Raw genomic sequence first — 26,734 nt, forward strand, 5'->3', positions numbered from 1 at the left:
GGCACTGACACCACTGTCTCCGATACGGACACCGGCACAGACATCATCGCCTCCGGCACAGACACCAACGACTCCGGCACAGACACCAACGTCTCCGGAAAGGACACCACCGTCTCCGGCACGGACACCGGTACGGACACTACCGTCTCTGGAATGGACACCACAGTCACCACCGTCTCCAGAACGGACACCACCATCTCCAGCACGGACACCAACATCTCCAGCACGGACACCAATGTTTCCGGCACGGATACCACCGTCTCGGGAAAGGGCACCAATGTCTCCGGCACGGACACGACAGTCTCCGGAACGGACAAGTGCACGGACACCGCCGTCTCTGGAATGGACACCACCGTCACCACCGTCTCCAGAACGAACACCACCATCTCCGGCACGGACACCAACATGTCTGGCACGGACACCGGCACGGACACCAACGTCTCCGGCACAGACACCACCGTCTCTAGAACAGACACCAACGACTCTGGCACGGACACCAATGTCTCCGGCACGGACACCACCGTCTCCGATACGGACACCGGCACGGACACCACCGTCTCCGGAACGGACACTAACGTTTCCGGAATGGACACCAACGACTCCGGCACGGACATCACCGTCTCCGGTACGGACACCAACGTCTCAGGAAAGGACACCACCGTCTCCAGCACGGACACTAATGTCTCCGGCACGGATACCACCGTCTCCGGCACGGACGCCAGTGTCTCCGGAAATGACACCACCGTCTCCGGCACGGACACCAATGTCTCCGGCACAGACACCAACGTCTCTGGAATGGACACCGGCACGGACACCACCGTCTCCGGCACGGACACCAATGTCTCCGGCACAGACACCAACGTCTCCGGAATGGACACCACTGTCTCAAATTATGAAAATCTAATTATTGATATAAAAAATTAACATTACTAGTAGCAATTCAATTGTTGATATCAAGAATAGACATTTCAACTAGTGACAATTGAATTCTTGATATCGAAAATAAAGGATTTACTAGTAAGAATTGTATTTCTGATAAGTGAAATTGGAATTTCAACTAGTAAGAAATCAATTGTTGATATCAACAATTGAATTTGAATGGCAGCCTATGGTGACATTTCACTAGTGAAAATACAATAACAGATATCAAGAATTATAGTTTTTACTAGTTGAAATACAGTTCCTTGTATCAAAAATTGCCATTGTTACTAGTAGAAATCCAATTCCAGATATCAATAATTATCATTTTAACTAGTGAACATTTTATTGTTGATATCAAGAATTCATATCCTGGAAATTAATAAAAGTTAAAACTGCTTGCCATACTCCTTGACGATCACGCATTGACATGATTGGTTACATATGGCTCTGGTTACAAGGTGGTTTTTGATGTTAGAAACACCAGCGATTTCAAACCAATGCTGCGTCAAAATTCGCCTACTTATACTACGCCCTAAAAGTATGTACTCTTAAATATTATATAATCTATAATAGCATTAAACACGTTGATTCCATGTTTCCTCCAAATAATATTTTCTTTATTATCAAGACAGGCACATGAAAGGTCAATGAACAACATTTATTAATTGTGTGTGACAAAAACACATTTATTCAACAGAATCTCTGCTTGGAGAAAATTACCTGTATGATTTTGGCCAAATTAAAGATCTGCATATGTGGTGCATACAGAATTGAACAGGTCACACAAATCTTTTGAATACATTTGACCTCGGGTTAAAGAAAACTGAGGAATATTTTGGATGGCAGCCTCTCAGTTTAGTACTTAATAGGGGTTGCACGACTACTGATTTCTGCTAGTCGATTCCTTATCAAAACAATACTCGAGTTACTCGACTACTCGTGGTTCATGCTACTTTAAATGAAAAGACATGAAATAGCTAGATCTTATCAATAAACATTTATTAATTCATAGCCTAATGCAACAATTACTTAAGTAAACTCTCAAAACATTATAATTATGACATTTCATTTTTAAATTTTCATGTAACAGTCTAAAGCCAAATAAATAGCCGTTCTTGCCTTTCATTTCAGACGTCTGCTTCTAGGGGCCGTTCACATATCGCGTCTTTTTCGCGCTCAAGGTCGTTATTTCAAATGTAGGCGCGGCGAGCGCGCTCATATGGAAACAACGTGGTGCGCTAGTTTTTCCAGGCGGGTTTTTCCTTCTCATCTCCAGAAATATATCTAGTAGTAAAGCTAATGCAAGGGCTAGAAATCAATTAATCCTTTGCTGATACTTCTTCATCGTCATCATGGAGAGCGCAGTTCACGGTTGCATAGCACCGACAGACGCCATGGGAGCGCGAGCGCTTGTAGGAGACAGCGGCCGCGCTTTCCACACGTTTTTAAACGCAATATGTGAACGGCCTCTTGCAGAGTTGGCCAATTACAATATTTTTGTCATCCTTGATGAAATACTTCCACACATCTGACGTGTGGCGTCTGTTGGTGACGTTCGCCATTTTTAATTCATTTATGGTTAATGGACGCTCGAGTAGTCGATTGTTTCCGACAGCGTCGACTAGTGGTTGAAGTAGTCGATCTATCGACTACTCGACTAGTCTATGCAAGCCCTACTTAAAATCAACAATTATTAAACATTTAAAGGTGAATCCAGTTTTAAGGGAAGGGAAGCTGATGTGCATTCTAAAATACAAAATAATTTGGATAAACCTTTTTGGATAAAACATTGTTTTTCTTATACAATGTTTGAAATGTGAAGATATTTTGAGGATGTTACCATCAGGGCCGTACGCAGGGTTTTATAAATACCGAGGTCAAAAAAATGGTTGACAGTAACTTTAAAAGTTAAATGTCGCAATGAATGATCCACACTACAAAATGGAAATGCCGAATATTTTTATGCTTATTGTTGACAATACACAATCACATATTCGAAACGGGAATGGCCTTAAATAAATGATTCAAGGATTATTTTGCATAGATGTTATACATTTCAATCAAATGCCAATGCAATCCTTCTGTGTCCAGAGGCATATGAGCAATTAGTATGAGAATCAAAGATCAGTTTCAGCTAGCCTACTTTTTCTTTCCTAAATTAATAAAATGACATGAAGGTTTTTTTTTTTTTTTTACGTTTCTAAACATGTTGTTCTATTCTAATTTAATTCTCTGAAATAATTTCAACTGCCAATTAATTTTTTTCCCCCAAGAATTTAAAGAGTATCCTATTAATGAGTTGTTCTCCCCCTCCTTCTCACAACCCGTTTCATCACATGAAACTGTTGATGCTGTTGATGATAGAAATCCCTTCATTTCCCAAATTTTTTTTTAAACAATATGAACTGGAACGCTGTCCCCCCTCGGAATTCAGTCCCTGGACTCTGTCCCCCCGCGTAACCCCCCATTTTCAGCCCTGTATGTAAATATATATATAGTCTGCTTCAGTGTTCTAATTCTCTATGTGATTCTGTTCATCCCCATTGTTCTATAAATTAAATGTTGAAGTAACTGAGATTGTCTGGTCTGCATAGGACATTAAGGAAAGTGTCCAATAGTGTCCATTTACCTGCACTGCACTGATTTATTTACCTTATGCTACAGTAGCATGATGTTGCAAACTTTATAATGTTTAAAGGTTACACTGAAAAGCATGATTCATTAAAATAACAGTTTATAAAATGGTTTTGAATAGACCTTTAAAACAGAGCAAAAGACTGAACATTGTGTGCTTATGTCTTCCATAAATAGTTAAGCACTAAATAACAAAAACTTTTAAAATGTGATTTTTTTTATTCAATGTCTTTAAAATTATTTACACCAGAAAAGTTTTTTGTTTTTTTTTGTCAGTATAATATATTGTCACTTTACAATGAGCACAAGAATATAAATCAGTCAGTCTGTGCCATGAGGTAAGTTAACAATTTTACAATTCAGGAGAATAAGTATTTTTAAACTTCCTAATAATACTCTTCTGTTACATCACCAGATCAGCGCCAAGCTGAGGTTTTAATACAACATTAAATCCGTCCTGTGTGCATCAAACATTTCTAACTTTGCTTGTTTGGTAAACCATGCATGCTCGAGTCTTCGTTCTTCTCAGAGTGACAGCGGCCTCATTCCCGCCTCACTCCCCGTGCTCCAATGGCAGTGACGTGACACACTTCTACATCAGCACCGAGCTTACGCAGCTCATCCAGCCAGATCTGTTGCTTCTGTGACAGACGGTCATTAGGACCCTTCACTTCCACCAGCTAGAAGAACACAACTCAAATAAGCAAAGTTTTCAAGCATTTCCGTTGTTCCATAACACCGTAATCGTATTAAATCAGTTACATAAGTTACTTTCTGGAGTACTTAAAAGTTGAATACACTGTGAAATTCCTAACTTGCAAGCTACGTCTCTGACTCACCTTGTACTTCTTGTTGGACATGCTCCAGACTACCAGATCTGGAAGTCCTCCTCTGCAGTGCCTGTAGTCCTTTGCCATTCTGAGGACCACACCGCTTAAGAAGTGGCCACCCAAACACTCTACTAGACTCTAAAACCAGACGAAGAAAATTAAGTACAAATTGCCTTAAGTGCCTTAAGTAAATGAATGTGCTTGTTTACGGTAGTGAACAATCTGGCACACGCAGTATAATCAGTTCATATTTTAATGATATCGAATGAAAATGTTAAAGTCACCATAAAATTAAAACTGATAATCCTTGTTTTTTTATGGAATATTACATTATTTATTATAAATCTGTGCTCATCATTATATTTGTTTTAATTCATGTGCTCTCGTAATCTTTAATCAATATAACTTCCCTTCCCACTTGCAGAAATGTCTCTTCTCTGATGACATGTTAACTGGCACGAGAAAGGGACAACCTGTCACTCACACGAGATCGTAGCTAAAGCAAATGACAGCGATCCAAAGATCCAATCAATTCCCCGTGGGCAAAATCAAGTCCCAGGCTACATTTCTTCTTGTTCAAGAAGTTTCACTCAGATATGCATATTACAATAGGGAAGAAAAGACTAGGGGTGCACCGAAATTTCGGCCGCCGAAAATGTACGGCCGAAAATGGCATTATCGGTCTCGGGCTGAAATAAAAAAAACAGCCGAAAATGTAAACCGAAAATGAATGTCACCCGCCCCTCCCATCTGTGCGCAAGCGCTTAGGTTTCAATCACGGTCGAGCTGTTATCACGCGTCTGCCTATCAAAGATTAAGCATGTCAGCGGTATGGAAGTATTTTAAAGTTTCAGATGAGGACACCAAAGTTGCAATATGTAACATTTGTTCTGCAAAAATCTTAAGAGGGGGTGCGGTGCCAAATAACTTTTTCGACAACAGTTTTGATACACCACCTGAAATCACGACATCTAATTGAACATGAGGAGTACCGCAAAACAACATTGGTTGAAAGTACCCCAACTACATCACAAACACCCTTGGTGGCAGATGATAGAAAAGAAATTTGCAGATGATAGTGCCAAAGCGCGTGGCATTATTATTTATATTATTTATATTTTATTGTTAATATTATTATTATTTATATTTATTGTTAAAAATATTTTAGGTTTTATTATGTAACTGTTAATAAAAGTTTGATTATTCTATTGGTTTGTGATTTTTCATTTCCATTATATTCATTATATTCAAGCAATTTAAATTGCTGAAGCCGAAATATCTATCTATCTATCTATCTAATACATTTTTAAAAGAAGCCATTTTCGGCTTCAGTTTCGGTTTTCGTCCAAGTGCATCCTAAATTTTCGGTTTCGGTCCAGAATTTTCATTTCGGTGCATCACTAGAAAAGACTATTACAACTTCAGTTTCATGCTGACTTTAAATGTTAAAATACACTAAGAGAAGTATGCTTGTCTAAGAAAAAAAGAAAAAAATTTATGTAAGTTTTATAGTAACACTAAGTAACTTTTGGCGCTCTAGTAGTCAAAAAAATAAAACTGCATGCATTTTGTGGAAGAATGTTTTTGTTGTGCTTCAGCTCTGCGTGACTGTGCAGATGAATATGACCCTTCACAATAGATAATGCTTTACAATTAACTACAAATGGCAATTTATCTCCTTGTCACTTTTACAATCACTCAGTTGCCAGCAGACTCTCCCCTGATCTGTGTGCTTTTTTTAAACGGGTGATTCAGAGGTTTGAGATTTTTGCTCCATGTCAACCTTTCTCACTCGTTGTGACAACTAACCTACGCCACTCCTACACCATACACTCGTCAAAGTAGCCGGAGCACCGAGGGATGCAAGTACGCAATTTCCCATGAAAACCATTCCAACAGGTCTAAAACATAAACACTAATAATAGGCTTACCATAGTGAATCAGGGTAAGACAAAAACATGTTTTGGAAAAAGGATTGATCATGCATTGACTCATTATAAATTTGTTACATAGTGTACCTTTAATTAATGACGTTAAAGACACTTTGAGGAGTTGACGGACCACTAGTAGAAACTCAATGTGGCAGCAATAGAAAAAGAGCCAATTGTCTATTAGATTGAGATTTAAATTAGATTTACTCTAAAACACAATTGAACATTAACTTGATTTTATTGCTCACTTGAAATATGGGTTTAGTAACACTTTTGTAACTAAAAATGGGTAACACTTTAGTTTAGGGTCCATTTCTCACTATTGACTAGTTGCTTATCAGCATGCATATTACTAGGATATTGGCTGTTAATTAGTACTTATAAAGCACATATTAAAGCCTTATTCTGCATGACCATATTCTACATCCCTAAACGTAACAACTACTTATTAATAAGCAGTAATTAGGAGTTTATTGAGGCAAAAGTCATAGTTAATAGTTAGTTCATAGTGAGAATTGGATCCAAATCTAAAGTGTGACTGAAATATGTTACTGAAAAGTAATCTTTGCAAAAAGGTTCCCCATTCAAGTAGACCGGAGCTGCCGGAAAGCTATTACCAAGATGGTATGTAAGAACGAACATGGCGTAAAGAATCTGTGATTACCTGTGCCTGCTGAAGAGAGGAGAAGCGCTCCCAGTTTATCAGCGCACACACTCTCCCCTCTTGTGCGGTCCACACATCAGCGAGCAGCTCCTGCAGCGTCTCTGCAGACGCCTCGCGCAACATCTCAGCGCGAGCCTCGATGGCTTCCCGCCGGTTACCATAGAAACAATCAGTGTGCAAATCTAAAGGACAAGTCTGGGAAAGGGCATAGAGTCATTGATCACTGATCTCTTGGGGTGGTATGACCTGACAATAAAGCGTGACCCTGAACGAGTGAAGCAAACAGCATTCCTTCTTTAATTATTCTGTACCTGGTATGGGTTTCGGAAGACATCAGGAACCCCGTCGATAAAGATGATGTCCCACATGAGGAGTCCAAACAGAGTGGAAAATGTAGAGCCTTCTCCGTGAATACCTTAAAAGGGGAAAACAGATTACAGCAACATAAAGAATGCAGGATGTATGCGCTAGTGCAGGGTTTCCCAAACTTGTGGTTGTGTGGCAACTGAAGGGGGTTTGTGAGTTGATTTAAAGCTAATAATTCATCATACAAATGTAAAATAAATCATTTAAAAATAAAACTCTCAAAAAAGATTTCAAAATTGTATTGGCATAATTGCATGTAACCATTATCCGACATCAGAGAACCGTGAACAAGCAAACTTTCAAGCTTTCAAGCTTTCAAGCTTTTAAGGATCATAAAAGAGGTCTTTATCATTTATATTTGAATGCTTTCTGAAGTCATATATTGCTATATATTGAGAGAAAAAGACTGAAATTTAAATAATTTTCATTGTAAATCTGTACATGACGTAAATAACGATGTCAGATTCGTTTCAATGAAGTCAAATCTTTTCAATGAATCACCTGATCTGGTTCAGAACCACTCTGAATGTTTCCGACATCTGTACATCTCTGATGCACTAAGGAGAGCTAGGCTTGTAAAGTAGATGTCAAGATTTCATCTTCTGCCTCATTTATAACTGCAGGCTACATTCTTCAAAATTTCAAATTTTTTCTTCCACAGAAAAAAAATGTCATTTCGAGGTTTGAAAATGACAATGAGGCTATGTAGATGATAACAGAACTTTAATTTCTGAGTGAATTATCCTTTAACTTCCTTCATCTTGATTGTGCACAAACAAAATGTGATGCCAGACCTTGATCAAATCCAAGTGTTCTGTAGTGTTCCAGAGCCAGGTCCTCAACAGAACACATGACCATAGTCCCTCGTCCCTCTCTGGAACCTTCATCCTCATTGGCTGCTCTAAGGAACACTGATTTGCCCATTCCACCCTCATGAGGAAAGAGCTGGCCTCGAATTGTGACCTGTTAAAACACAGTTGTAAACTGTAAGTCAGTGTTGCTTTTAAAAAGATACAACATTAGTATTTAGTAATTCTGACCACAAAATATATACAGTGATTAACACTATATTATAATCAAAAATAAGGAAGAAATGAAGACTCACATGAGTGACATCCTGTACTTGCACAGTGGGCAGATCTCGGAGCAGCAGACGGTACTTCTTCAAGCTAGCAGATTCCTTCATTCGGGAAGCTCGCTGATGAAGTGACAATTTGTGGCCTGTTCGGACCAGAGGGTCATTCAGTCCATCCCGGATAGCACAGATGGCCTGGATACAAAAGGCGTCAAATTCATTCAATCCTTTGAAAGAACATTTATGCATCCCATATAAAAGTAACATTAAAACAATATCTCTGTTTAGATTGATCTACAATCGAATAAGGTACCTGCTCATGTTGTTTAAGATGTTGCTGGAGATTGAGAGCAAGTCTGTCCCACCAGCGCCCCCTACTGGTTACACAATACACTGACTGGGACAGAAGATTCCTAAGCTCCTCCACAGATTCCTACAATGCAGAAATGCAAAGATAAATAATTGAATTAATGAACCCGTGTATTATAAAATCAATATAAAGAATAAAGTGTTTACAATGGCATAATTAATTCCATGTATTATCCACCCACATCATAGCGGCGAAGTCTTTGTGAAATCTCAACTCCCCGAGACAGTATACGGGTGTAGGTCCAGCCCACAGTGAAACACCGCAGGAAAACAGGCAGTTGTTCTTGATGACTGCACACATATTGAAACTCAATCCATCTTACAACAGCAAGCAAATTAAATGAAAGTTGCTTTTTCTTTTTCAAACCTTATGTCACAAGAGTCTTTAATCTCCTGCCAAGTGGCCTTTGCTGTAGTATAGAGGTCATGGGCGTCCTCCCAACTGCCTGTCTGCATTGCAGCAATCACTTCCTGCAGTGTACGCATCGCCGTTTCGTACCTGTACAGAAGAATATGCACAGAATCAAACATTTTAGAACAATAACAGAGACAATAAAAAATGTTCTAGAACATAATGACAAATACTGCCATATATATATATATATACACACACACATCCTGGTAGTATCTGTTCCTATAATTTATGCTTGTTTAATTTATTAATACATGTTCGTGTTACAGAATAGATTTTTTTCATTTCTATATATAATTGTCATAAAAAAAATTAAAAAACACAATTAAAAAATCATAATGGTCCTGAAATAGACAAATAGGATCAAAAGTGTTTTGCAACACAACATCAACAAAATAAGTACAGTGTACCTAAAGTATATAGTAAAGACACCCAATAAAAAGTGTGACCTACTTTTCTTTTCTTCTGATTTTGGAGTAAAATTACCACTTGATCAAAGTTTTGTTAAAAAATAAATATAACACTGACCTGATGAGGTCATCCCTGTCCTGAAACAGTCTGGCTGAGCGATGTACAGTGTACTCTGGGAAAGCTAGACGGCCAGAATTGACCAGCAGAATGGTGTAGAGCTGCCCCTGACCTCCAGCGGCCGTCTCCTCCTCCTCCAAAGAGTCTGTGAGGGAGAACAGGAGCAGGACGCGGGAGAACACAGCGCGGGACCTGCGGCACAGACGCACACAGGAACCTGCAGCCTGCTTGGCCCTGAAAAAGACCAGCTTTACTCGTAACAGGACATCTGTTTTGTACAGTTTATATTATACACTCGTGTTAAAAAGATCGGGGTCAGTAAGATTAACAGAAATTATGCTGTTTTTACTGTATTTTTTATCAAATAAATGCAGCCTTGTTTGTTTTTTTAATCAAAAATACAGTAAAAACAGAAATATTGTGAAATATTATTACAATATAAATTAACTCTTTTCTGTTTTAATGTATTAAAAAATATAATTTATTCCTGTGGTGCAAAGCTGAATTTTCAGCATCATTACTCCAGTCTTCAGTGTCACATGATCCTTCAGAAATCAGTGTAATATGTTGTTTTTGGTGCTCAAGAAACTTTTTAAAATTATTATCAATGTTGAAAACAGTGCTGCTTTATATATATATATATATGTTTTTTAAAACTGTGATTTTTTTTTCCAGGATTTTCTTGGATGAGTGGAAAGTAAAAAAAAAGACAGCATTTATTGGAAATAGACATTTGAAATGTCTTGTAATGACGTAAAAGTCTTCACTGTCACTTTTGATCAATTTAATGCGTGCTTGCTGAATAAAAGTATTAATTTATTTAAAAACAATCTAACTGACCTCAAACATTTGAACGGCACTGTATAAGTCAGTGTCTGCTAAATCACCTTTTTAATTTAATGTCTATGACATTACCAAATACCATAACCTTTGGCCAACATCACTACTGGGATATAAGTACAGATGCTGCATGTATCTTGAACATCTCACCTCTTGAGAATGACTGCAGACGTGTTGTTTTGACTAACAAAGAGCGATCGCTGTTTCCCCAGCTGGAGTAGCCCTTCTACCAACTGCTGTTTCTGAGTCCCATTCCCTCCACGGCCAAGGTGAAATGTTTTGGCCAGGTTTCTGAGCTCTGGTGCAGGAAGCAGATCTAACACTTCTTGGATGTCGTGAAGCTCCGATTCTGTCATAGGGAAGAAGTCATGAGCTGCAGTTCAGTATGTTGCCTGATATTGGGTTCTAAACTGTTGATAAATCAAAAGGGTCGACAAATCTCACCACTGACCTGATTGTAAGAAGCCACATGCGACCAGCTCTTGAAAGACAGGTCTGAGGTCTGAGCTGATCTCTGTATATTCCACCTTACTGACCTGAAGCCATTTCAGCTTCCTTTGGAACAGACGGACATAAAGCATCTGACCAGGAACTACAGGAGAGACAGAGAGAGATGTCTCTTGTGATCACCAAGGTTTCATTTATTTGATCAAATATACAGTAAATACAATAATATTGTGAAATATAATTACTATTTAAAATAAATAATTTCCATCTTAATTTATTTAAATGTGGAATTTATTCCTGTGATGCAAAGCTGAATTTTCAGCATCATTACTCCAGTCTTCAGTGTCACATGATCCTAAAATATGCTGATTTGGTGCTCAAGAAACATTTCTTATTTATTATCAGTGATGAAAACAGTAGTGCTGCTTAATATTTATATATAAAAAAAACGTTTTTTTCAGGTTTCAGGATGAATTTTTTAAAGAAATATAAATCTTTTGTGATAAATCTTGATATTTATTGATCAATCTAATGCATCCTTGCTGAATAAAATGATCAATTTCTTTAAAAAAAAATCATACTGACCATAAGCTTTTGAATGATAGTGTATGTTACATAACTTACCTGGAGTGCATTGAGTTTTAAAAGACTATTGTTGCATATAAGCACAGAAGTGAGACTTCAAAGTGACTTTGAAGTAGTTCCTCTACCTGAAAGCTGCTGAAAAGTGTGAATTGCTGAGAAGTCATCTTCATTGAAGAGCAGCCTATCATCCTCATTTTCCAACACCGCCTCAAGGACAGTCCGAAAGTTTTGCAAGTAATACGGCCGCCTGGTGTGCTGATGCTCTGAATCCTCGTTGGCTTTCTCTACGGCAAGCATTTTGGGTTCATTAGCTGGTGTTGTAGTCTCAATGTCCTCATACATGGTCTTGCTTTTGATTTGACTCTCTGATGATGAAACATCATAGACACTGGATGAGGCATCAGTTTGATCTGACTTGACATTAGTGTCCTGTCTGTTTTCAGTTTTACTTTGAATATATCTACTTTTCTTATGTATGATGGAGGTTTCTGTAGTGTTTGTGTCGTTTTTTGGCATCTCCTCTGACTTCCGCTTCATTATTCTGGATGAGGATGAACATTTCACTGACTGAACGTCAGCGCTGCTGCTAGATTCTGCCAGAACTGCCACAGATTTCTCAACGTTTTTCACTTGAGGTTGGATTGAAGCTGTTGGCTCTGTTGGTAGCGTGTCATCTGTATCCATGCCATCGGCTTTAGATTCAAAAGTTAAACTCCTCACGTAATTTTCCTTCTGTGAACTGCTCGATTCTGCATTACAGGCCTCTTCTTTTCCAGAGACATGAGTATTATCCGTCTCAGATTCCCCTGAAAGCCTAAGTGCCCTTCTAGCCAGTTTAGAGGATAAGCTCCCAAGACCAACTTTTTTAACCGCTTTAGTTTGTACATTTGTTTTGGATGATTCTTGCCTCATCACACAGTTCTTTTTAAAATATGGACTCATATCAGCATCTTTCTCTCCTGGGCTTTTCTCTCCTGGGCTTTTCTCTTTCCCGTTATTTCGAGTTACTGCAACATTAGAGGGTGTTTTGGTTATTTTCTCCTGCTTGTCATCACTGACAGCCAATGCATCTTCATGATCCTCTCCAAGAAACCTCTGGCATTGAGAGTCTATGTGTTCATTAATCTTGTAACGAGGTACAAGTTTGCCACACAGAGGACAGGCCAGTTTACAAGGTGGTGTATTCCTGAAAAATGAAGTTATGGAAGCAACCGCACCTCCATTGCTTGTTCTCTCTTTGATTGCACTGACTCTCTGGCTATTTTTCTTCGTGACTGAGAGTTTTCTGGCACTGCCTCTATTAGAAGAGCTGCCTTTCCCCATCCGAGACTCCATACCGGTCTGTTCATATGTTATCCCATCAACCAGCTAAACAACAACAGGCTGAATATTTGTTTCTGAACCTGAAAGTACATAAAAGACCAAATAGTCATAGGAGAGGGTGGCATTCATTAGACGGTGTCTGAATTATGTAAAGGAAGGCTGCTTCATTACATTCAAAGGTTACATTATTTTGCAATTCATTGATTTGTTCGTATCAGACTCTCCAAGGCTGACACAGAATGCCATGCCACATAAAATAATCCCCCCAAAAATGAACATATTATGAAACGAAAAATAATTTCAAATATAGATTAAGCTATAAATAAAATAAATATTATACAATTATAAATAAATCTGCAAATAACTGTACAGACCTGTCTTGTGCTGAAGTGAAATGTGAAGCTAGCTGCAAGAATTCATGGCGCCATTATTTTGTGTGTGTTATTTTTCAAAATAAAAGTCAGCTCCAGTGCAGTCTGCTATCTTTCGTTTGCTACAGCCTGGCAATTTAGTTATATTTTAAAACAAACTTAACTTTTCATCATATTTTATCTGTTAAAAAGCTGTTATAGCAACGTGCGTTGTATAAAAAAAAAAACTGTGGCTTCAAAGTGCAACTTTGTTTGATGTTTGACTGTGTATAGCCTAATTATATTAAAGGAGAATCTTTTTCTTCAAGTAGCCTAATGTTGAAGGGATAGTTCACCCCAATTTTTTTTTTAATTCTGCACATAAAAGAAGATATTTTGAGAAATGTATCAGTGTTTTGTTCTTCCGTACAATGGCTCCAATTTGTTTGGTATACCCATTGTTCTTTAAAGTATATCTCTTTTTGTGTTCTGCGGAAGAAAGTCATACAGATTTGGGATTACATGAGAGTGAGTAAATGATCCAAATATCCAAAGAATTTTAGATGGACTATCCCTTGACCACAAACCTTATTTTACTTAGGCTACATATCGGAAACCAGTTGGCCTAAAAATTTACATCACAGCTGAACATTGAATCTTAACCAATGAATCACTATTTTGTGTCTTCCTTTATAACAGACAATTAGACAGTTTTACAAACACACAGCAACCAAAAAAATGTGTCCTATGTCTCATCCGTACTAAAGGAAAATTAATCATAGTTTATGTTGCACAAAAATATCCTCCTGAGACCCAGATTTTTTTCTTCCCCATATCATCACATTGTTTAGACTTTAGAGCATAAGAAACAAATGGTAAAAAATATATATATATTTAGAAAAATGATTTTTTATTCATATGTTCTGCTATGTCCTCTGTAGTGGACACCAGGACTTAGTTGTTTAAAAAATAAAATGACATAATGGGATTTTTTTTTCAATCACCAATACATTTTGGGGTTTCAGGATTTATTTTAACTAAAATTTGTATAAAGATGATTCTCAACTATGTTATGAAAGATATAAAGGAATGAATTGATACACCATTTTACTTCATGCAATATGTGGGTAAAATGGCCATAAATTTATATTCCCATTCAATGCAATGTATCTATACACTGTATCTAATGCGCACATTAATGTGTTCTTGGAGCAACATTTAATGAAAAAAGAAGTGTAATAATTGGAGTAATAATTAGCAACATTTTAATTATAATATCTAATATTTCATAGGAATATTGATGTATCATTTATCTCCATATTCACTTGTGTCTCCCAAAATGCCTGATAAACATGATTTAAGTCCTGATGTCCTGTACAGTGGACATGTATGAAATCAATGCCCTCTTCCGTAACAGAAAGTCATTTTTTGTTTTGAAACCCCATAACGTTTTCCTCAGATGTTGGTTTATGAAATACAATTTGAAAAGTAGTCAGATTTAAATTAAAATGTTAGACATTAACATTAATGTTAGACATTTTTGAAGACCAAGGCTAAGTTGTTTTCATGGTGAAACCTCTACACTCTACATCACTACAGTGGACAAAAGTCTATTCCTGGGTCCCAGGAAGTTAAAGCAGTTTTCTTGATTTGAATTGTAAAGATATTTTTTCAGTAGTTGATTAAAGTGAGCCTTTGTTTTTGTTTTTGCAACATTTTACTAAATATTAATAAAAAAATAAAATAAAAAAAAAGCAATATTCTGTAATTGTTCATTAAAAATGGACAAAAAGGAACATGAGACAGTGTTGGACTGAACTCAACAAATGGACAACAGTTGCAGTTTTATTTCAACTGAAGCTACAAACACACATTCCTTACATGAATGTTGGTGATACACTAAATTAAAAATATTTTTGCACTTTTAAGAGCATTTTCTTTATTAGTCTCAATTTGACGTGCACATATAAAATAGCTTTTTCCTTGAGAGAGAAAAAAAATATTTGGGGTATAAAGGCATATACAAACAGTGGTTTTCCCAAAGTCATTTTTGATGTTGATATTTGAATGGATACTACTAGATTAAAATTAACAAGTAATGCATGACAGCCTTAACACTCATGAACCCTCAAGAAACTTTAACCGATTCAAATTTCTAGTTATTTTCAAATTAAACTCAGACAAAAGAACCCAAGATATTTCGCAGGTTTAAAAATGTAGCTAATAAATGTAACCGAAATGAGGGAAATATATTTTCCTAAAGTCTGAGAAAATTACACAAGCTCAGAAGTGAGAGAATGTGGAAGAAACCAAAAATGAGAATATTTCGGCAAAATCAAATAGTTCTTCAAAAATAAAGTATCCAAAACCAATGTGGTTGCAATTTTTTTCAAAATATTATTCACTCGTTGCATCAATTGTATAACAAATTCAAGGCACTTGCTGTGAAACGGGACACAACCCAAATACACAGATTACTTTTCCCTTTAATTTTTGATATATGATTTTATATATATATAAAACAAGGAACAGATTTAAGAACATATTTTAAAAAGTCTTCATTTCATCACAGTTTTAATACTAATTATTTTCATATGTCCGCTCTCACCGAACACTGCTCGATAATCCAGGCACACAGGAGTTTCTTTGGCACATTTCTGCTGCTTTCTGACAGAGGGGAGTGAGAGTGGAAAGGCTGCCAAAAGGCCTTCACGGTGGTTCAGTGCCTTGCTCAAGGCACAACAGCTGGTGACAGAGAAAGTAACCCATTCTGATTCGGGGCTTCCCGATACTGGCCACCCACACACTGAGAGCGATCAATATCAGATAGTAGGAATAACTACTACAACAGTAGAAGTCATGAATCACGGTAAGTTTCTTCACTGACCAAATTAAAGCCAAGTCTCTGAAAATCCTGATTACACTTTTTTCCTGTGTATTTTCCGACAGGTATTAATGATTGCCATTACAATTAGGGTCCTTATTAGTAGGGTTGCAGAAACGGCCGGAAAAAGGGTCAGTTATGTCTTATTCAGGATAAACAACAGACATATTGGACAATGTAGATCCCTTTAATATTTTTGGACCAACTTAAAGCGATAGTTCACTGACAGATTCTGTAATCATTTTCTCTTGTCATTCTGGACCTGTATAACTTTATTTCTGCAGAACACAAAAGAAGATTTTTTATTTATTTATCCATGTTTTTTAGTCCGTACATGAAACCCAATGAGGTCCAGTGTTGTTTTGGACCCCATTGACTTTCATTGTATGGGTAAAAGCATCATCTTTTGTGCTCCGCAGAAGTTATACAGGGTTTGGAAATGACACAAGGGTAAGTATATGATGACAAAATTTTCATTTTTGGGTGAACTATCCCTTTAAGGCTCATAATTAAACAGCAGTGTGTATTATTATAAACGTGATTTGCGTGGTCGCTTCCAAAGCAATTATCAACGGTCTGATTTTTCCCTTTCCCTCATGTTCAAAGTGATGTTAAGGCACAATAAACTATAACTAGGTCATGTGATTTGTTGCAAATAATGAATAAACAGCACATTTCCCCTATCAGAAGAACAATCTTCTGGGTGGGTACCGTAACAAATAATTCACAGCAAAAATCAGGAAGGTGTATTCTTAGTCCTTCCAGCAACTTAAGTAAAATTCTGTTCAACAGATACAATCAGGTAAAAGGCTGAATGAGATAATTTCCAAAGACAACATAAACATGACAATACACCAACAATAAATAAATAAAACTCACATAAAAGATAATAAACGAAAGAAAAACAGCAGAAAAATAGAAAGTGAATGAAAAGTTTAGAAGGAGGTTTTCTGCTAATTGGCTCTGTTGTGATGGAGCAGGAAGTTGACATCTCAGTTGAGGCACAATGTTGTTTTGCTCTCTCCAATGTTTTAGCAAGGTCTTGTTTGTCTTTACATCGCCCTCAACCGTTACATTGCTGCTGGTACCGGCGGTTGAGTTCTCGCAGCTCTTTCTCACGAACGCGCCGTGCCTTGCTGGACTTCGTGGAGCGGCTGGAGCGAGTGGACTGGGCTGATTTAGTGCTGTGGCAGCGCGAGGACGCTCTCTTCAGGAGGTTCTGGGAAATGGACCGCTGCAGGTTCTTCATAGAGGAGGAAGCTGCCATGCTGACAACCCAAGGGTGTTTAAGTGCCTGGCCCGCAGTGAGACGCTCATTTGGATCCACCGTGAGGACACGGTCAATGAAGTCCTTAGCAAGGTTGGAAACACTTGGCCATGGCTGTCAGAAAACAGAAAAGAAATAGAAAAATGGCATAAATAAAATTATTCAAATGATTTTGAGACGTACACAACAACACATAACAACCTAGATAATTATAATATAAGATAATATCATACATTTTAATTATACTTGTATACTTAATACTTGTAATTATGCATAATTTGCTGTTATTACTATCGTAGGTACATGTAACGTGTCCATAAAATAAAGTGTTACTGATTTTTTTTTTATGTTTTTGAAAGAAGTATCTAATGCTCACCAAGGTTGCATTTGACCAAAAATACAGCAAAAACAGTAATAAAAACTGTAATAACTGTAATAACTTCAGAAATCATTATAATATGCTGATTTGGTGTTCAAGGACATTTCTTCTCATCAATGTTGGAAACTGTTGTTCTGAATCATATTTTTTTGGAAACCGTGATGCATTTTTTTCAAGATTCTTACTCTAAACAAAGAACAAATCCAAACATTACAATAACATTATGAATGTCTTTACTGTCACTTTTGATCTTGCTGAATAAAAGTATCAATTTCTTTCAGAAATTAAAAATCTTGCTGTACCTAGTACCAACTTTTTGAATGATAATATAATAAGAAACAAACAAGGTCCAGTCAACTATAACAATAGCCGATATTGGACAGCATAATTCAAGTTTGTTGAAAGAGAAAGAAAGGACCAATACAAGAAGGTTTCAGCAATGCAAAATATATTATACAAACTAGTTACTTTAAGTTAATTTTTCACTCTTCCAAGAACATCTTTAGACTAGTCGTGCATGTCCTGATATGTTATGACAACTGGCCAAACACTAGCAGCTCTATAAGCAAGAGAGAAAACAAAACATGGCTGAGTTTTTGTTGGTTAGCATGACTTCTCCAGGGCTTTTCCCTGTAAAGTCCACATTGGTCTTGTCTGTGACTCACAGCAGCAGAGAGGCCCTGACGCACACACTCTGCCAGGAACTCTGTGGCCTTACATCACACGCTCATGCAGGGGGTTACTGCGGGATAACACATGATGACAAGACTGCGCTGGGTATTGTCCAGCTAACACAAACACACACACACTCTCCCCAAAATACAAGCGCATGCGAACACACCAAAACTTGCATATAAATACGATAAATAGAGGCATGCAAATAAACATACTCAGAAATCCAAGGTCAACAGACAAAGACAAAATGGTTGGCAAAAGTTTAAAGTGTTTGAAAAGCACTTTGTGAAGAATAGAAACAGAGCACACTAGAGCCAAAAGACAGAAAGAGGCAGTACTATCATAGCCTGTTGTGTTCTGGTGGCTTTGTGGGGAATATTTCTATTTAGGAATGCAGATCTGAATGGACTGTATAAAAGCCTCAAGTAGATATATAGCAGGAGACAGACATTTTCAGTGGGGCACTGTCATTCTTAGTGCAGAATGAGTCATCAGTATTTTTGGATCAGTGTATCTGCTAATGGCTAATTTTGTCAAGTTATATCAGAGAATATTAGCATATAGATGGCCTCAAAGCGAATAGGCATAGGCATTGATTACACGTCAAAAAGCCTTTGCTCACCAGACTACGGACACTAAATATATGCTAGAGCTACATGATTAATCGTTAAAAGACTGCGATCTGGATTTTATCTTATTCCGAAATTACAACGATACGGCTGTCTATTAAACCCTAGAATGTAAAAATAATAATAATATTTGTCATTGTATCAATCATTCAAGAGATTCGTTTAAAAACGCTGATTAATCCAGTAATGAAACAAGTGAAGTCTTTATGAGTGAGTCATTGAGTCATTTAAAAAAAAGAATCAATTCAAATTAATGAAATATTTCTTAAAAATGTACATTTTGGCAGAACCTCTAGTTAATTACATGTTTAGTTGTCTATTCAGAATTGTGGGTGAATCATCACCTCTATTTTAAACAAACAATATTGTGATTCTTAATTTATCCAAAATCATGCAGCTCTAATATGTGCCATGCAATACCAAAGTCATGACTTCAGTTCCCAGCCAATGGGTGAACTAATTAAAAAATATACCTTAAATGCAATCCAAGATGCTTCGGATAAAAGCATCTGCAAATGTACACATGTAAATGTAATCATTTATATGTATTCCTCGCATTTAGAATTTTTATATATTTTGCAGTACAATTAAAAGTCAAAGTAAAAGCTGTTGTTTGCTTTATATGTCACTAGTGGCACCAAATGTTTTCACAAACCCTTCCCATTTATGATATTTTGCCATATAGCAACACGTCATTGTTCTTTACTTTCTCACTGTTGAAAAAATAAATAAATAATCCAACAAATTGCATTGTTACAATAGGCCAGTCTTCAAGAAATGTCAAGAAAATTATGTTTTTAAGCCACATGATAATGAAAATATTAATGTACAAGACCGTTTTTCCTGGGGTCACTCATAGAGGTAAGACACATACTGAAGTGTTGCTCAAACATTATTAAACTGTACACTGTACAGATGTACTGTAACTGAAGATGTACTGCCACATCTGTTTTGTAGCTCAAAAAGTAGAGCATAGCGCTAGAAAATGTCAAGGTCATGGGTTCGATTCCCAGGGAAAGCTTAAATACTACGTCGTTTTAGATAAAAGCATTTGCCAAATGCATAAATTCCTAAATTATTTATGTAAATGGATTTATAATAATAAAGTTATATTTAAGCATTTAAAGACATTAAACATTTTAATTCTGATTTATGTTTTATATATGAAAACCGCTATATTCTACGGAAAAACTGCAGGGGGTTTGTGAGGTTATGAAAAACGAATAATTAAATTCTAATGTTGGCACTGAATAAAAGTGCAAAAATATGTTTCCTTAACGCCCAACGGACAAACAGGTAGTACCGCCCCAAACTCAAACCATTTGTTGTCAATGTTGCTATGTCAAGCCGCTCAAACAAACAGTGCAATGCTGAAAGCGCCACAGACCACAGTGCTTACGCTTTTCGGGGAAATCAACCTACGACTGGCTTACTTATACTTGTCTCTGCACAAATGTAAGCAAGCGGGCATAAGAGAAAGAATTTTTACATAATAAAACAATTACACACATCAGCATTAAATTTGGGTTAGGTGAGAGTTTAACATCAAATAATAACACTTCAGAGCACTTTAAGGAAATTTAAAGGTGAATACCACCCACCAATTAACATGTACATATAAAGCATATATACTTTATAAGAGCTTGTTGTTTGCAAAAGCAGTCAGCCAAAAACAAATAAATCATTAAGTATAGAACATTGCAAGCGAGCCCAAAAACATGGCACACAAATACTTCTGGGTTTAATAAAACCAAGTAACATTAGCATATGCTTTATAGCACTTCTATACCTAATCAAAAACATCTGCATTTCCAATCTCCCAGCAACTCTTGTTTTGCACACACGATCCACACTGAAGTGGCTTCTTATATAAATCTCATATATATAGAGCTCAGAAATATACATAACTGCATTATTAGGGTACATCATTTAAGAAGATTTTATCTCTGTTGATTATCCCTTTGGGTATGACACGTCGAGTTTGGCTAAACCTTTATTAGAAACTTTAAAATAACCATGAATTCAAATTTTTTTTGAGAATATTGCAGCATTTATTTCACATCATTATTTTTTTTTTCATTCACATGCCCTCGTGATCTTTAGTAAAAATGACTTCCCCTCCTACGGTGGCCCAGTAGTGCACAACGAAATTTAAAAAGCAAACATAAGTTCACAACACAACGAAATTAAGCCACAACACAACGGAAAATGTTCAACACAACGTAAAAGCTCCCGACCACTAGAGAGCTCTTGGAGCATGATAAAGTTAGTTTTCCACTGTTCTTTAGAGTCAGCAGTCTAAAAAAATATATAAACACCACGATTAGTTTTAACAGTATATAGCTAACCATTCTATAGCGACATTTATTAATTCAAAATCACCTACGTGCATTACTGCTGCATATTTATACTCTAGAATGCTTTGACACACTACCACAGCGATCCCTAAGGGAATGTCTGCCAATTCCTACAAGTTGTTAAATGTATAATTTGTATTAACTAAAATTACTTTTAACATTCAAAAACAGACATGTTCAAAATCCAAAGCTTGATTGCATTGGCAGTAGACTGAATAACTACAGGTGACTTTTTTCCAATACCTCCCTTGGCCTTCATGTATTTACAGTAAACAAATTTTGTAGGAAATTTCTGTAAAAGTTTTTTTTTTCCTTTTATCATGTTTCAAAAGTTGTAGTTCCGATTAACCAGACTGACTTACAGCAAGTGAAATTGTGCCAATAGCTCCCTGTATGCACCGTACACAATTTGTTATTTATAAAAACATTAGGGCTACTGTAATTCACCTAAAGTTTTTTTTTTTCATGTCCCAAAGCCTGTGGTAGGTTCCTAGTGACCAGACTGACTAATTACAGGTGAAACTGTGCCAATACCTTCCTGTAATTCTGCAATTCACCAAATGGTTTTTATTTTTATTTAGCAAATTATATTATAATAATTTATACGTTTTAACACTTGGGGGAATTGCCAGACGTTCCCTTAGGGATCATGCGCTGTGGAAGCGCGTCAAAGCATTCTCGAGTACACAGCTATAATTCATGTAAGTGATTTTAAAGTAATATTTTATGCCAATATACAATGGTTACATACTGTTAAAACTAATCGTGGTATTGATATATTAAGACTGCTGACTCTATTGACATAAAACAATGGCAAGGAAAACTTATTTCCGTTGTGTTGTACATTTTCCGTTGTGTTGTGGAATAATTTCTTTTAGTTTTGCACTACTGGGCCACCGTACCCTCCCTCTTGCAGCAACATCTCTTCTCTTCTCTGATGATATGTTTACTGGCATGAGGGCGGGACAACCTGTCACTCACATGAGATCATAACAATCGCAAACAACAAAGATCCAATCAATTCCTAGGGACAAAATCAAGACCGCCCTACATTTTCTCTTGTTCGAGAAGCCGTTTCACTTAGACATACGTCATAATAGGGAAGAAACTACTATCGCAACTTCCATTTCATGCTGACTTGAACTTGGCAAAAAGCTTTTTTTAAGCTTTATCTATATAAGATGTGAAGGCTTGTAGTGGTGTGTTAGGGAATTTAAAATATTGATTAATACCTTGATTATAATCACTCATTAGATATACATTGACGCAGCAGTGGATTCCAGAATCCACTCCCTTCAGGTGTAACGTGTGTGACACAAGCACATTGTTGAAATAATACATATTTGACCATTTAATGAGGTTGATCTCAAATCTTTAAGTTTAAGCCCACAATTATCTATTTAATGCTTGGTAGTGTTGACTTGAGATCACACAAACATTATTAAAGACTCTGTAAGTATATTATTTGTACACATGCAGTATAGGTTATGTACACTACAGTACATGCATATCATTCTGACATCACAATGAATGATTATTTTAAAGTGGTCGCATAGTCCTTACCTCGCCAGAGAAACTGTATTTCCCTTTGAGGATCTGTCGGTACAGGCGCATGCGATTGTCATCCTCAAAAGGCATGGTGCCACTGAGCAGTATGTAGGAGATGACTCCCAGCGCCCACATGTCCACTGCATTGGTGTACGGCTTACGAACGAGTATCTCAGGAGCGATGTACTCAGGCGTTCCACAGGTCGTCTTCATCAGGCATTCGTCGCCTTTCTTCCGCGTGCTGGCCAAGCCAAAGTCTGTGATCATTATCTTGGAGTCAGCACCAGGATGGTAGTAAAGCAAGTTTTCAGGTTTCAGGTCCCTGTGCGTGATGCCCAATGTGTGGAGGTACTTCACACCATCGAGAACCATCTGCAACACCCGCGTGGCATCCCTTTCTGTGAAAGACCCACGGGCGATGATGCGGTCGAACAGTTCTCCGCCGGTGGCCAACTCCATCACCATGTAGACCCGCTCAGCTGTCTCGAACACCTCCATCAGCTGGATAATGTTAGTGTGGCGCACCCGTCGCAGGACGCAAAGTTCAGATTCACATACTTCTCTGCCTTCACGGTAGCGGGTCTCGATCATCTTGATGGCGTACGGCTGCCGTGTGCTCCTGTGTTCCACTCGTACTACCCGACTGAAACTGCCCCGACCTATCAAAGCTTTGATATCATACTTAGCAGTCACTCGAGGGTCAAATTTGGCCCTGTATTTGGCTACTTTTTTCCGGTGTGGGTCAGCGGGCTCTGTCTGGCTGTTAGCTGGTGGAGGGGACTGGCTCACCTTCGCAGCAGCCTGGCTTTGACCCTGAGGGGATGGCGAGCCTGTTTTCTCCCCGCCACCTTCACTTCTGATGAAGTTTTTATAGACATCGGTCTGATGCGGCTCTACCTTTTTGACTAGGTCAAGTTGGACGTCAGCGGGTGGCTCTGGGAGGACTTTGCTCGTCCTGCACCCCATCACATCAAAATCCTTCCTTCCTGGTGCCAGCAGCACATCCTCATCTCCTAGGCAACACGTCCAGTCCCACACTCAGTTACCTCTTCAGTCAACACACCGGAATTGTGTGGATTCCAGTCGACGTGAAATGTTAATTTAATCAGATGTTAATCTGAAATAAAAAAATACTTCATTTATTAAGACTAGTATATATGATTATGTATATTAAGTAAGTATATAACAAGTATATTTTGCATGAAGTATGGGTAGTTACATTTTTGCTTATGTTTGATACCAAGTGTGAATTGTAACAGTTCATGCTGATATTGGAAAATAAAACTTTTTAACAATGATTTTTGTGAATTATACTGTAAATTATATAATAAAACAAATTAGTTATATCATATCACATATATGGATGGATGGAAGGATAGATAGATAGATAAAATAATATTGTACAAATTATTATTATTTCTGAAATGTCCTATGTAAATTAGTGCTGTTAATAAGTGTTAAGGAATAGTGAATAAAAAAAATCATCAATATAATTGAATAAATGCTATCATATCACATCTATGGATGGATGGGTGGATGATAGATAGATAGATAGATAGATAGATAGATAGATAGATAGATAGATAGATAAAATAATATTATATAAATTGTTATTATTTCTGAAATGTACTATGTAAATTAGTGCTGTTAATAAGTGCTAAAATCATCAATATAATTGAATAAATGCTATCATATCACATAGATGGATGGATGGATGGATGTCCAACCAAAATAGGTTTATACAACATTTAGTCATAAAGGATATTTGTTCCGTTGAACAAATGAAGATGAGTCTGGGTAATAAAAATTAATAACTATGACACCTCTATTCATATCAGTTGTGTCATAGCATATCAATGAAGCACTTTATTTTGTTAAACTAGTATAGTTAAACTATAAACCGATCTTACAACTGAACTTTACCACAAAAATTCCACTGGCCCCCCACAAAGACTCAAACTCAGACACTTGTTCACTTTTTCATCGCTCAAAACAAACTTGAAACACTTTTATTCAACTTTTCGTTACCTGTTACGGCCTTAACGGAGCCAGTTATGTTACAAAGTCGTTAATAAAACATTAATATAATTAAAAGTGAACGATACACCGGATATACGTTAACTTACCCCCCAAAATCACAAAAAAATTCCCCGTCCAGCACAAAATCAATTGTTTTCTCGAGGCCTGGATCTAAAATCGAGCTTAATCGCTAAAGTTTCCGTAATGTTGTAGTTTTGACAACAATTGTATCAACTTAAGACCCAAACTGGAAACTTTAAAAGTCCAAATAGATGTGAAAATTACCTTAAGAGGGATTTTCTTACAGGCGATGGTGGGAGTTAGGCGAGATTCCCAGCGCCAGCCTCTTCACCCCAGTTTCAGCTCTTCTCTCCATTTTTCCGTATTTCTAAAACTTTAATCCTGCTAGAATGATAGCATCCCATTAGATTTTGCTAACATGAACATGCTGAGTCCAAAAATAAGGGTTGTTAACGTGTTTGTATCACTTTTAACGCGATGCGATATGAGAAGAAAAGTATGGAATAGAGACCGCCTGCTTGGAAACGGTGTTTTCGGAGTGGGACCACCTTTTTTCCTGTGTAGACCTTTCTTTCTTTCTCCCCCCTCTCCGTTTTTTTTTTTCTTTTCTTTTTTTTCTTCTCCTTTTCTTTTGGGAAAGGAAAGACCTTCGCTTGCTTCGACCCCTGCAACAAATAACGTGAAGCCAGCCAGAATCATAAATTTGGCCGAGAAACAAACTACGGATAATGTCAATCGAGTGTTTTTAGGATAAACGTCAATGTATGCATCTGCATTCTGTACACACAGCCTAATGACTGAATTGTAAAATTGTAAGATTATATTAATTTCTGGATTAAAATTTAGTATGTGAAATAATTTACAAAAGGTTGTGAAATATGTATCATCAATGTAAGACGTTTGTAAATTTGAAGTTTTTTTTCTTGAAATTTTTAATCTTTTGAAATGCACAATTTATTTTATTGTCACAACTATTTTATTTTAAATGATTGTTTATTCATTTCATAGCTAGTAGTTCTTTATGTATCCGAGTTTGCACAATTACTTTTTTAATCTACACATTGTTAAAAAACAATATGTTTTGCTAAGTTTAATTATCCATACAAATAAACTATCTCTTGTACTATTGTAAAGGTGTACGATTTAAATTAAGTATAAGTTTGCGCCATTTATTAATTAAGGTGTCATTTTAAAGCAATTATTGTCGAATTTTAAAAACACAAAAGCCCGAATTATTTAACATTTCACTTTACAAAATACTTTTCGCTTTCAGGACTATTCGGATGAAGGGACTTTTATATTGTACAAATCTGTGTCTCCCACTATTTGGCATGTATCGTAGCTTGCTTCAATTTGACGACTACTTACCATAGACAGTATAAGAAAGCTACTTACATATGACGATCTACACTTTTAACACTAAGCTTTTTGTTTACTTTAGTTAATTAATTTATACCAGCCTGCCAATATATGTAATGCGTTGATAAATATTTCTCCATTATTTTGGGTTTTTTTTATTCAAAAGCCTATATTTGCATTGAAAATAATTAATTTAATGTAGAATACTAAATAGGGCCTGAAACATCAACATTAGGAGGTCAACCTGTTTATTATATGAGCTGTTTTATTTCATGTTCTTTTTAAAATATATATATTTCATGTTAGATTACAGTTGAATGT

At 36.9% G+C, this 26,734-nt stretch overlaps 2 protein-coding genes across 2 annotated transcripts; both read right to left on the minus strand.

Annotated features, from left to right (window-relative positions):
* Nucleotides 1–2,863: 2,863 nt before the first annotated feature.
* fan1 (FANCD2 and FANCI associated nuclease 1) lies at nucleotides 2,864–13,359 on the minus strand. The gene is made up of 14 exons (XM_082181697.1): nucleotides 13,300–13,359; nucleotides 11,728–13,005; nucleotides 11,022–11,162; nucleotides 10,721–10,919; nucleotides 9,731–9,964; nucleotides 9,158–9,289; nucleotides 8,973–9,081; nucleotides 8,735–8,854; nucleotides 8,452–8,616; nucleotides 8,141–8,309; nucleotides 7,292–7,395; nucleotides 6,981–7,175; nucleotides 4,395–4,523; nucleotides 2,864–4,235 (listed from the first exon to the last, which is right to left on the minus strand). The coding sequence occupies exons 2-14, from the start codon at nucleotides 12,935–12,937 to the stop codon at nucleotides 4,098–4,100; spliced, it is 3,045 nt and encodes a 1,014-aa protein (XP_082037823.1). The 5' UTR covers nucleotides 12,938–13,005; nucleotides 13,300–13,359; the 3' UTR covers nucleotides 2,864–4,097.
* Nucleotides 13,360–15,083: 1,724 nt separating this feature from the next.
* On the minus strand, nucleotides 15,084–25,752 carry pskh1 (protein serine kinase H1). Its single transcript, XM_082181903.1, has 3 exons — nucleotides 25,319–25,752; nucleotides 23,030–24,131; nucleotides 15,084–17,540 (listed from the first exon to the last, which is right to left on the minus strand). The coding sequence occupies exons 2-3, from the start codon at nucleotides 23,978–23,980 to the stop codon at nucleotides 17,223–17,225; spliced, it is 1,269 nt and encodes a 422-aa protein (XP_082038029.1). The 5' UTR covers nucleotides 23,981–24,131; nucleotides 25,319–25,752; the 3' UTR covers nucleotides 15,084–17,222.
* Nucleotides 25,753–26,734: the final 982 nt, after the last annotated feature.

The sequence above is a fragment of the Leuciscus leuciscus genome (genome assembly GCF_965113295.1).
Source record: "Leuciscus leuciscus genome assembly, chromosome: 10".
Taxonomy (NCBI): domain Eukaryota; kingdom Metazoa; phylum Chordata; class Actinopteri; order Cypriniformes; family Leuciscidae; genus Leuciscus; species Leuciscus leuciscus.

Coding starts and splice junctions, on each gene's coding strand:
- pskh1 (XM_082181903.1), bottom strand. CDS start 23,980: ATGGGGTGCAGGACGAGCAAAGTCCTCCCAGAGCCACCCGCTGACGTC. Junction 17,541..23,029: donor AATACAGTTTCTCTGGCGAG/GTAAGGACTATG, acceptor GTTTTCTGACAG/CCATGGCCAAGTGTTTCCAA.
- fan1 (XM_082181697.1), bottom strand. CDS start 12,937: ATGGAGTCTCGGATGGGGAAAGGCAGCTCTTCTAATAGAGGCAGTGCC. Junction 11,163..11,727: donor CACTTTTCAGCAGCTTTCAG/GTAGAGGAACTA, acceptor TCTCTCCTGTAG/TTCCTGGTCAGATGCTTTAT. Junction 4,524..6,980: donor CCTCTCTTCAGCAGGCACAG/GTAATCACAGAT, acceptor GTCTGGTTTTAG/AGTCTAGTAGAGTGTTTGGG.